We start from the raw sequence: 12500 nt of genomic DNA, 5'->3' as shown, positions 1-12500 counted from the left end.
TGGCACCCTTTCCATGATTCTTGTGCTTTCTGTAGTTTTGAGAGGGGCACACAGCTGAGCAGGTAAAGAACAAATTGCAGAAGTGGCCTTCCTAGTGGCCTCATAGTTGTGATGTGTTGATAATATCCTGTAGAGGCGTTGGTGTTGAGGGCTACAAGTTTTTCAGTCAGTTCTTCATCCCTGGCTCCCATGAGGATGATCCAATGATCACATCCATCTGGGTTTGCTCACAAACTGAAGACCTACCAGGACAAATGTTTACTTTCCCTGCTGTCTTCTTTACATCAAAAGTCTGAAATAGACTACCCTGAAATGTTTGCCCGAGAGTAGCTCCCTACAACATAGATTCTCATAGTAATGGCTCTTCCAGACCGGCATCCAAGACTTAACAGACTCTTAATCTAATGTCTGCAGTTATGTCAAGGGTGTGCTTGAGAATTCTGTGTCCATGGCAAGGCACGAGTAATCCTCACCTGGATTAATTGTTTCTCTTTGGGTAATTTGGGCAGATCTACCATGGCTGAGTAATCATCCCATCGACATTACCATTCACAATAAATTTTAAGAATTGCATCTGGGCAAGGGGGTATGTTTTGGACAATTGCCTTCTGTGGAGGGGGCACTGATGGGATTGCTGCACACTTTGGTGGTGGGGTAGGAGCTGTAGGTGTTGGAGGTGCCCTGGGGCTTCCTGTGATTGCCTGCTGTACAAGGGGGCTCGCTGCCCTGTAGTGGTCTGCTTTCTGTTGCCTAAGCATTTCTTCATCCTCTTTGTTGTTGGTCCCATAATTCTTCCTGTTTTCCGTCTTTCCTCTTTTTCTCCTCTTGTCTGATCCTGGCATGGAGAACAAGGGGGGGTGGGGACAGGACACAGGATCTTGTGAATGCTGGGTGGATGGGGTGCAGTCAACATTTGTCCTGAGAATATAAAAAAATCTAATGTGAATAATGTTCTGTTCATCCCCCACACAGTATTTAATTGAACTGTATGAAACATTGGCACTAACTGGCTCGTTATTCACCACTTTACACTGCACATAACGATAAATTAAATCCGTTGCAGAGGAGTGCAGCTTGTAACTCATGGTATATGGTCCTCTGTCAGTTTTCCTCAGTTTTGCTATAGTCTCGTCACTTGCTTCTTGTAATACTTACTAGATACTATATGGGAGGCGAGAATACGATACACAGTAAAATAGTACTATAACTTACGTTGTTTAGTTTACATATAAAATTTTGAAAACTACTACCCTTACATCAAAAAGCCTCTAACAGGAACTTGATTACAGAAATTTACTACCCTTACATCAAAAAGCCTCTAACAGGAACTTGATTACAGAAATTAACTTGCCTTTTGATCATGCCCAAATTTTTCAGTTGAGGAGGAGCTTGATAAATTTTAGCAGTAAGTAGCTATCAGTACCTTTCAAACATACCTGAACAATACTGCTGCTTTTTTCAGCTGCGGAGCTTGCACTGGAGTACATCTCTCAGATATGTATTTTGGAATTTCTCTTGCTGTCAAGAAAAAATTCAAATGCTAGAGAATAAATTGTAACTACAGTACTGCTTTTATCTTAGTATATTGTATCACTACAAAAATTGTCAGAAAAAAAGAAAATAACTTCTTGAAATAAATTTTCGTCAATTATTGGACACTCATTTAGGAAATTTTAAAAGAAAAAATTTATTGTTGACTGTATGCTATCCTCCATGATTCATTTCTCATTTGTGTCAGTTGGTTACTAGTGCATACTTATAAAAGTTCTGAATAATTTAGTGAATATCAGTTATGGAAAATTGCCAACATACATTAAACAAATTGAACTCCTCTTAATATTATGGGACTTCAAGTGGGATTTCCATTTTTATGCTACCTACTCAATTTTTAACAGTGCTGTTTCAAAGTCACAGAAAATGACTGTTCTTTGAGAATTCTCAAACTTAACTTCTTTGAGAATTCTCAAACTTAACTTAATATACATAATGACTATAAAAACGTTATTTGTACAAAAAATATATTATAGTACCAGTACTAGACATGACACCATTTCATTCACTAAGTGAAAATGTAAATTTTTCATATAGGTTGAAAGTTCTATATGCATGTAACTTTGTTCAGAACTTTAAGTATGTTACTGCACATTACACTAAAATGATTCATTTTCATTACAGGTATGGTTTTGAGGGAACACTTCTCAGTATATACGGGTTTGATAGAAAGCCACTTCACTGCTCAGAAGCTTACTGCCACTATAAATCTCCGAAAAAATTCCTTGAGGAGATGGATATAGCAGGTGCAGAATTCTGGATAGATTTCCTGGTGCTTTTCGCATTTTTTGTTACATTGCGGACAATTGGTTATTTTGTTCTAAGATGGAAACTGAAAGCAGAGCGCTAGTTGAGTTATTATTTATTGACTATTTTAGTTTGCTTGGTCAGATGGTATTCTGTGAAATGCTCATGTATTCATAAAACAATGTCATTTCATGCCATTGTTATGAGTTGCTCTGTATGAGAAGTGACATTTTTCAAAACTTGCGAGGCAGAGCTGTCACTGTGGGTGCCTGATGTAGTGATAAACTGAATACTAATGACCAAACTAAAGAAGTTTAGTCTTTCATGTATGTTGTCCATTTCAATTCTATTTCAGTTAAAGCTTAATGAGTACAGTAGTTTTAAATTTACTACCTATGAAATCTTCCTAATAGTGGAAATACTCGGCAGTGTTAAGGAACAAAGATGCTGGATTACACACACCTTGAAAGTTGAAAAAAAGGTCGTAGTCTTCCAGTTGTGGCGTTATAGAAAATGGTTTTTGATTAAGGAATAGTGTTGGATTCACTAGTGATAGTAACAAGGAATGTGACTGTGGAAGTAATCTAAGTTTGGTAGATGATGAATGTGCTAACAGGAAATAAACAGGTTGAAAATGTTCTGGAATTGGGAACAACATACCAAATATCTGAAAGTTCTCCTAAGGCATTGACTGTACTTTCGTCAGTGCAACGCATGACTGAAAACCTAATCCTCAGGGTAAAGAACACTTCATCAATAAGTGATAATCTGTGGCTAAATTAGGATACTCTGAATCTGGCATCATTTGAAGCGTGTTGAAGTTTTCTGAGAAAATACAGAATGTGGACTGCATGTTAGATGCACTAATATCTGTTATGCATGAATCTGCACCAAGTCTAATTAAAATATTAAAATACATTTTAAAAGTTTTAAACTACTGTGTAGTTAAAAGTGACTCTTTAAATATCAACAGTTAATAGGCTATGAGCAGTAGTAGTTTGATCAGTACAACATTTCCAAATTTATTGTAAACTATATTTCAATATCATTAATAGAATTACATAATAGTGACACAAAGGACCAGGATATTAAGTTCAAGACACAAGAATTTTACAATTGATTCATGTAAACAATTCAAATTATTTGCTCAACCACAAAAAGTCTTTTATATTATGCAATGAAAAGAAGTTTTGAATATAAATCAGTTATCTTACCATACATATAAGCTTGTCAGTCTGCACTAGAAACTTTTTGAATTCTTTATTAGTTATACTAAGGATGTAGACTTCCTGTGCCCAGCTTAGTTTGAAAATGTGGAGACATACTTTCAGAAGTTACATAATGAATGTATTTTTTTTCTTTTTTACTTGTGATAGTGTTGGTGATATGACATCCTAGCTTGTAATTTGGATTAGGGTACTTTAGAATATACCAGTGCCTAAGAGGTAATGGGTATACTAGTGCCATAATAAGAGGCATGCAATGAGCAAATGCTGTTGCATTAGAATGTTACATAACACCAGTGTGGTAAAATTCTTTGGATACAGGACTGCATTATGGAAAGACCTTTTAGAAGTGATAATATAATAATGCATACACTTAAAGGTTTGAACAGTAGAGATATTGCCCAGCAAGCTAATAAGCATGTAATAAGCTGAATGCCTAATTCCCCCAAGCCTGTACAGAAATATTATCTTGAGTGGCTTGTCTTCCGTTTTTGTATCAGCTGCTTTCAAAGTACAGTTGGCAGTTTTGCAAGCTTATGTATGTTGGCCTTCTCCTAATCACTATGGAGTATTTAAATTTAGGGGTCACTTCTAGTCATCAAAATACTATTCAACTAAATTTTTTTTTTAATACAGTACTGAAATCAAAAGAACTTAAACTGATTTAAGTACCTAAATGGATGCAAAATTTGAAACGCAGATTTTCACAACGCTACCTGTATTCAAAGATTTGTTACATAAGTGATAGTATTATTTTAGCTGTACTGTATTTTACAAATGTGGATCACATTGTCAGTTAGTACTGTACATGGTGTCCTCTTATTGTATATACCAAACCACAAAAAATTTTAAGACACCTGGATTATATAGTTTTGTTTTTAATTGTCGTCTTAATTGGACCTAGAAAGCTTTTCCACATCCACTGTCAAGTATTTAGAGGCCATAGTACTCAGCCTTGTGAACCTCGACACCAAAATATGTCCGCCCTCATATGAGCTCAGTGGGTCATAACACACATGGTAGGATGGCTGCTAAATTCACTTCAAACAGTTTGTCCTGTCATTATATCATGGAAAATTATATATCAAAAGTAATAAACTTCAAACAGTTGGTACTGCCATAATTGAAAAGTAATTATCTTACTAAATTATATGTTGAAAAGTAATTATCTTAATAATGCAATAAAATCAGTATTAAATTTCAAGCGTGATTTATGTCATAAATACTTATAACTAGCAACTATGAAAGACAAAAACATTCAGTACCAATGAAGACTGTAAAACTATCACATTTTAAACATGTCAGTACTCATGCAGAATATGCACATTTGAAGGACTATTTAAGAAAAACCTGTAGTATTCAATAAACTACTATTTGGGAAGAAATTTGGCATCAGGTCCTACTTTTGACCTTCCTTGAGCTTCTTATTTACTTTAACCTTTATGTATGGAAATCATTGCCAGGTGGTTATTATTAACTCTATGCATTGTGCCTCTCATGTATAGCATGTAAGAACTCTGAAGAACACACACACATTCTCTGGGTCCATTATTCTAGACGTGACAATTTTAGCAGATTACAGCCATAAAGGGAGTCTTCTCAAGGCTCTTTTTTATTTTTTTCCTTTCATAGCTTCTGAGTAGATTTGAACAAGCAAGTATTTGTATAGCATTTGGAGCCTCTATTTTTCTGATATTTTGTTTGCAAGCATGTTGCATAATTCAACAACTCTATAAGTGAACTTGTGCCTTCTGAACTCCTTTATGAGAGGCACAATCTCTAAAAATGTCACATTTATACTTAGTCAAAATGTAGGCACTCTGTCTCATTGATAAGTAGCTGTGATGAGTGAAAGTATGCGAATGATTATCTTACGAAATGTAAATAATTTTTTATTAGGTATGTTCACATCATCATATTCATATTTACTACTATTGGCCCTCTTCAGATTATTAACCTATTTATAATGATGCTATCTACAGATTCTTCTATAAACAAATAAAGGCTTTAACTGGAGCATCAAATGAAAAACCTGGAAAGCTCTTATAAATACCATAACCTATATTTGATATGAACTAGATTAAAGAAACCAAATTAGTAAAATATGATTTTAGTAATTTAATTTTGATGTCATACGTACAAGTGTTTGGAATCTGGAATGAGAAGGGTTTTGTGACAAGCATGGTTAAAACTTTCTGTAAAGCACCTGGACCTTATAAATAAAATTTTAATACAGATTTGAAGATTGCAAGCACAATTTTTCACTGGATTCTGTTTGCTTTTCATTGCATTTTCAAGATGCTTTTTTGTTTTATGCATCTTCAGTATTTTTAATAGAACAGTACTGCCTTCAAAACATATAATACTTAAATGAAAAATCAAATTCTCAGAATGATAATATTAAGGATTCGTTGGGAAAACATTGGAATCTGCTGTTGACTAAGAAGTAACAACAAATGAGAATCTGTATTTCAGTCTGACACATTTCTAATATTGCCATATCCATCCCATTGCCAAAATACTTATTTGTTCCTGCTTTGATATCCTACACAGTACAGTCATTCTTTTTGTACATTTATATAGACTGCTATTTAATGTAGTTTTCAACAGTGGATACTGTATCTTGCTATTAATTTATACATACCATTTTCTTTATTCTATAAGAAAACTCGTCTAATACATCTAAGTGCAAAATGAAGTCAATGCCTATTTTTTCCCCCTTAAATGCCTGAATACCAGTATTTGAATAACCCACAAAATGTAGGTAATTCACACAGTACATATACTATCCTTAAACTCCTTAATTCATCTTTGATCATTTGTCATTCAACTATTAGTCAAAAGAATTTTCATCCCATTTATCATTGTCATTTGGATATTGTACCATAAATGCTTTTATTACAACAGACAAAAAGTACACCGAAGAATGTGATTTGTCAACGTTAATTCCTAATCATATACAGAAAATTTTCTCTTTGAAATGTAGATATATTACCATAGGGTTTTTTTGTTCAGAATTCTTTTGTATGTTATATTCCACCAATGATCTAAGAAAACCTTGCAGTATAAATTATATATATAAAATATATATATATTTTTGTCTACTTTAATCTCTTGGATTTGCTGAGCATATCTTGTTTTAGTTAAGCAAAACAAGTACAGTATACAATGTTTTCGTTATTTTTTTACAAACTATAAGTAAAGCTTCTGCGATATTATTTCATGCATTGGGCACATCTTATTTCCTTGTATATATTGTATAACATAGACATTGTATCAGCATCAGTATTTTTGTTAGCAGAGTACCTTTGTTGTTTTTATACAAGACTGGACACATTTATACATAAATACATATCTAAGATAACCAGTATTTAACTAAAAATGTGTTCACTCTTTATTAACAGCTAATTGGTACTACTCTACGCAGTGCATTTATTACAATTATTAGAATAAAGTACATTATCATACTTTTGTGTATTATTTACTTGTATTACATAGAATAAAGAATCATATATGGTGAAAGCACAAAAGAAATTCCACAATGGCAAAGAAACCAATGTCAGTGCTTGTTTGCTCGACTTCTAAGAAGAAATGACAATCATATCTTTTATCTTAGAAGGATTATTACAGTGCAGTATTGTATTAAGTATTACGCCTAACTCTTAAAAACCCAATGAACTTGCATTATTGAGGAAATCCGCGTAGCAGTTAGTACAACTATATTTTGTTTAATGAGCTGTCACACCAATCCAAACAAACTCCTCATGCAATCATGTACTATACTATAATTGTTCATATCCCAACCCATGTTTTGATACTTTTAATTTATGAAGTTTTATTTCTGCTTGAGGGATGCTTTGCATCAGGATTTTTTGGTCTTAAATCTGTCAAACTAAAATGGAAATCCTGAAATGATTGCTCCAAGGACAAAGGTAATTAAATTTTATTAGAAGATATGCTAATTTAATATAAAAATTTATGCCAGGCTTATTTTAACGATAAAACTGATCACAAAAAACACACCCTATTAAGAGACCAGAAACGAAGCTGTGGCTAATACAAAATGAATGATTATGCAAGCCCACAAAACTTCGGCACAACTGACGAACATCTGAAGCAACCAGCAACAAGAACATGAGTGACCACTTCACTCCAATTCATTTTGCCCTTATGACTTGAAATAGTTTGTGGTGATCATACATACCTTAAACAGAAAAACTTTTGGCTGACTTCCCATACTACATTCAACAAAAGCTTTTAGAAGGCTCTCTCCCTTTAAATGTCTATAGATTCAGTATCACCACATATAACTACAATGCCAACAGTTAGTCTCCTTGTAGCAGCAATTAATGAGCCTATAGTACCCATGGCACAACTATACAAAACTAATGTTATACTATAAATGGAACTAAATGGTGAAGTAATATCAAGGAAGTATTTAGTCCACATAAAGAGTGCGAGATCAAAAGAAATCCTATAAACAAAACTAAAGTTTTACTATAAATGGAACTGAATGGTTAAGCAATATCAAGGAAGAATTTAATCTACATAAAGAGAGCAATATCAAAAGCAATCCTGTCTTATGAAACTGATTTTTCTCTACCACAAGCTCAACATGTATGAACTCTCCATACACCAAATTCTAGAAAGCAGTGGCTCTCTTTATACCATTCTTGCCATCAACCCCATCTTCCCTAAAAACAAACTACACACTGCTCCTAAGTCTCAATGAGCCCCTCCACCCAGCAACTACTGGGAGCTCATTTCATGGAGCCTGAAATGTTGCTTTTACAAGATAAAGTCATAGTGGCAAAGGATGCGATATTTTCTACTAATCAAACAAATGTGACATCCACAACCATACCTTTGCAAAAAGTGATCACCCAAAACCACTAGTGTTACTGATGCCCCATCATGTCAATACGCTGCTCTCAAGGTAAAATAAACCCTGATAACTCCTGAGAAATCCTTCTCGTAATACGACAAAACGAATGGACATCTATGACAAGTTGTTAGTGACCATGTTAAAACTAATGATGACCTAAACATATGCCTTAGTTCCTTGCCACTTTAAGCTTCCTGCTTGAAAGCACAAATGCATTACTGAACATATTTGCAGACAATGGGTAATATGTAATATATTTTTCTACACCCTAATACATATGTATTATAATCATTGCATCCAAAAGAGTCCTCTCCCTCCCTCTTTATGAAGAGCCTCTTCTGTATGGTATAGTCTAGTTACCGAATGCCAGTTGGGAAGCAATGAAACCCTCAATCCATATGCCTGGGCTGCATACCCTTCCTCAAAAACTAAGGAAAGGAAAGGAGTTGGGTTGGCAAATATACATAATCTGACATGCTCCACATTATAGGAGTGAATTTAGATTCAGCCTATCAGATTCCTATATTATGAACCCTGATGTTGTTCCTTGAGTGCAAAATGCTGCTGGTGCCATAATTGTTTACCCTATACAATTTTGTAAATGCCATGAGCTTCATTTGAATAGAAGGGTACAGAAGGGATCAATCACAACTGCCAACTCCTGTACAGTATAGTGCCCTTATCCAGCACACAGATCATTTTGCTATCTTTCAAACTGTTATTTTCACAATAAAATTAAGTTTCATATATACTTACCAAGTAATTACATAGCTATACTAGTAATTACAAAGCTATTCTTTCTACTTGTGTGGCAGCTTAAATTTTTAAATACGTGGTAATGCTCAGATTTTTAGTGTAGGTGACTAGGAGCCCCAATAATGGGAATACTAGGAACGACTTAGCAGACAACATCACTGTTTCTGCCCTTATGTCCATCAGAGGGGAGGAAGGTGGGCTCAGATTCTGTAATTACTTGGTTTACTTGGCAAGTATACGTATTTGAATCTTAATTTTATTTTGAAAGTAACATTTTCATATACTAAGTAATTTACAAGAAGTAATTACATAGCGGAATCCCATATCTTATGAATTTGAAATGGGGGGGGGAAAATGCTTGTCATTTCCTTATCAGTTAAGAGAGCCATTGCAGGAGAATACTGCCTCTGGTTGGTATCCATCTTAACTTGTAGTGTTTGTTTGTTTGTTTCTATGGTGTTTTTACGTTACATGGAACCAGTGGTTATTCAGCAACGGGACATACTGCTTTACGTGACTTCCAAACCACATCGCGAGTGAACTTTAATCACCAGAAATACACATCTCTGACCCTTCAATGGAATGCCCGCGAATCGAACTCGCGGCCACCGAGGTGGCAGGCAAAGGCCATAACAATCACGCCCCCGAGGCCCTTAACTTGCAGTGGCACGGCAGTATAACTGAGGATCACCTCTAAAGTGGGAGCTTTGCAGCGAATGAGCATTCCTTTGGTTGGCAAAACATCATTTAAGTGGTACCGAAAAATAAATACAACCAGAATACTTTGTCACTAGATATTGTGATAATTAGCTTTGTATATTTAAATGAATCTTGAGCCTTTTTCAATTGTGTCATTAGCAAAAAGTATTATTACTTTATAGTCTCAAACAGGCTTACTCCAAGTACACTCTAATTGCCCTGTATGGCATGAAAGTGTCAAATTGTTACCTTTAAAAAGGTCCAGTCTGCTCTATAATAAGTACATGGTAAGTACATATATAAAACTTAATTTTATCATGAAAATATAATTTTCATATACGTAAGTAAATTACATAGCTGAATCCTACACTAAATAGAGGTTGGATACATGGACATATTCTACTCCAAAACATTAAAGAATGATAATGAATTTGAAATAGAAAAAGTTGCCAGTATTGAAACAAAGCTTGTTGTTTACTTACCTGGTAAGAGAGCTACTGCAGGTGAAAACTGCTTCTGGTTGGTGCTCATCTTAACCTGTACGTAGTAGCTTAGTGGTCGAGCCATGGGGTGCTCTCTACATAAGTGGGAGCTCATCAACATGACAGAGACCATCTCTCAATCCTGAAACTCTTAATCCATAAGAGACAGGCTAAAATTCAAGATGTGGCACCTAGGCCAGGGAAACAGTGAGGAAGATATGCAAATGCACATTTGCCATTAGTGAATTTATGGGGTATGGAAGTAATCAAACCTCTTTCCCGCACGATTCCCACAAAATCAATGACGCGTAATATTGATACCCACCACGAGTGAATCCATCCACCATCCCAAACCTGTTATTGCTACTTATATGAGGGTACTATCTGTCAATAAAGGGTTAAAAAGCTAAGAAAGCTGCCTCGAGTTCCAGAACACTGATGTGGAAGTGTCTGTCGTTCTGGTCCCAAACACCTGAAATCAGCAACTTTTCCAGATGTACGCCCCATCCTTCAGTTGATACATGTGTGAAGACACGTCTATTACATGGTTCTTGTCATCTAGCCTAACCAGGCTAAGTCCTGTCACACTTCCTCTGAAAGAAGAATGGCAAAGTATGGAGAGTACCTTGCTGGAGACCATAACTCCTCCATTCTCCACTGCAGAGAACGAAGGTGAAGCCACCCATGAGGTACTAGCCTGCCCGTCTGTCAAGGGATGCATGGTGGGCCCCGCCCGCCCGTCCCGGGCCTCGCCCACCCGTCCCGGGACGCGTGGCAGGCCACAGCCGCCCATCCCAGGACACGTAGCGGGCACCGCCCGTGCGTCCCGGCACGCATGGCGGGCGGGCCACACCCGCCCGTCCCAGGACACGTGGCCGGCGCTGTCCGCCTGTCCTGGGTCGCATGGCGGGCACCGCCTGCCCGTCCCGGGATGTGTGGTGAGCCTCACCCGCCCGTCCCGGGAAGTGTGGCAGGCCTCGCCCACCCATCCTGGGACGAGTGGCGGGCACCGCCCACCCGACCCGGGATGCGTGGCAGGTGCCACCTGCCCATCCTGTAACGCGTGGTGGGCCTCGCCCGCCCATCCCGGGACGTGTGGCAAGCTTGGCCCGCCCGTCCCGGAACGCGTGACGGGCCTCGCCCACCCGTCCCAGGGCGCGTAGCGGAACTCGCCCACCCATCCCAGGACAAGTGTCGGGCATCGCCCACCCGTCCCGGGACGCTTGGCGGGTGCTGCCTGCCCATCACAGGACGCGTGGCGGTCCTTGCTACCCATCCCGGGACGCCTGGTGGGAGCCGCCCGCCCATCCTGAGACGCGTGGTGGGCCTCTCCCACCTGTACCGGGATGCGTGACGGGCGGCGCCCGCCCGTCCCAGGACAAGTGGCTGGCCCCACCCGCGCTGTCCCCTCATGCATGGCGAGACCGGCCATGCATCCCGGGACAAGTGTCGGGCCTCGCCCACCCGTCCTGGGGCAAGTGTCGGGCCTCGCCCGCCACGCGTCCCGGGACGTGGCAGGCCTCACCCGCCTGTCCCGGGGCAAGTGGCAGGCCTCGCATCCCGGGACGTGGCAGGCCTCTGCCCATCCCGAAACGCATGGTGGGCCCCGCCTGCGCCGCCCTCAGATGTGTGGCGGGCCCTGCCTGCGCCGTCCCCAGATGCGTGGCGGGCCCTGCCCACCCATCCCGGGCCCCACCCGCACGTCCCGGGATGCGTGGCGGGTCCCGCCCACCTGTCCCAGGACGAGTGGCGGGTCCTGCCCGCCTGCCCCGAGACGCGTGGCGAGCCCCGCCTGCCCGTCCCGGGACGCGTGGCGAGCTCTGCCCACCTGTCCCAGGACGCATGGCGGGCCCCACCCGCCTGTCCCGTCATAGACAACACCTTTGCTTAGTCTTAGAACCAGAATATGGCACTGACTCCTTCCAATTCTCCTGAGGCTTCTCTGAATCTTTCCAGTTCTCCTGGGGCTTCTCTGAATCCTTTCAGTTCTCCTGGGGCTTCTCTGAATCCTTTCAGTTCTCCTGGGGTTTCTCTGAATCCTTTCAGTTCTCCTGGTGCTTCTCTGAATCCTTTCAGTTCTCCTGAGGCTTCTCTGAATCCTATGCTTCTTCTCCTGGCACTCCACCAATCCTGTCATTTTCCTCACGCTTTCTT

At 39.2% G+C, this 12500-nt stretch overlaps 1 protein-coding gene across 10 annotated transcripts in view; it reads left to right on the top strand.

Annotated features, from left to right (window-relative positions):
* The window catches only part of LOC135214922 (ATP-binding cassette sub-family G member 1-like), a 354258-nt gene extending 347267 nt beyond the window's left edge, over window positions 1-6991 (top strand). For all 10 annotated transcript variants that reach the window (XM_064249394.1, XM_064249392.1, XM_064249393.1 and 7 more), the window contains one exon: window positions 2176-6991. In XM_064249394.1, coding sequence (XP_064105464.1) covers window positions 2176-2401 — 226 coding nt within the window. In that variant the 3' untranslated portion in view covers window positions 2402-6991. The remainder of the gene's footprint in view (window positions 1-2175) is intronic.
* The last annotated feature ends 5509 nt before the right edge of the window (window positions 6992-12500 follow it).

The sequence above is a fragment of the Macrobrachium nipponense genome, chromosome 46 (genome assembly GCF_015104395.2).
Source record: "Macrobrachium nipponense isolate FS-2020 chromosome 46, ASM1510439v2, whole genome shotgun sequence".
NCBI lineage: Eukaryota > Metazoa > Arthropoda > Malacostraca > Decapoda > Palaemonidae > Macrobrachium > Macrobrachium nipponense.
This window is presented reverse-complemented; position numbering and strand designations above follow the sequence as displayed.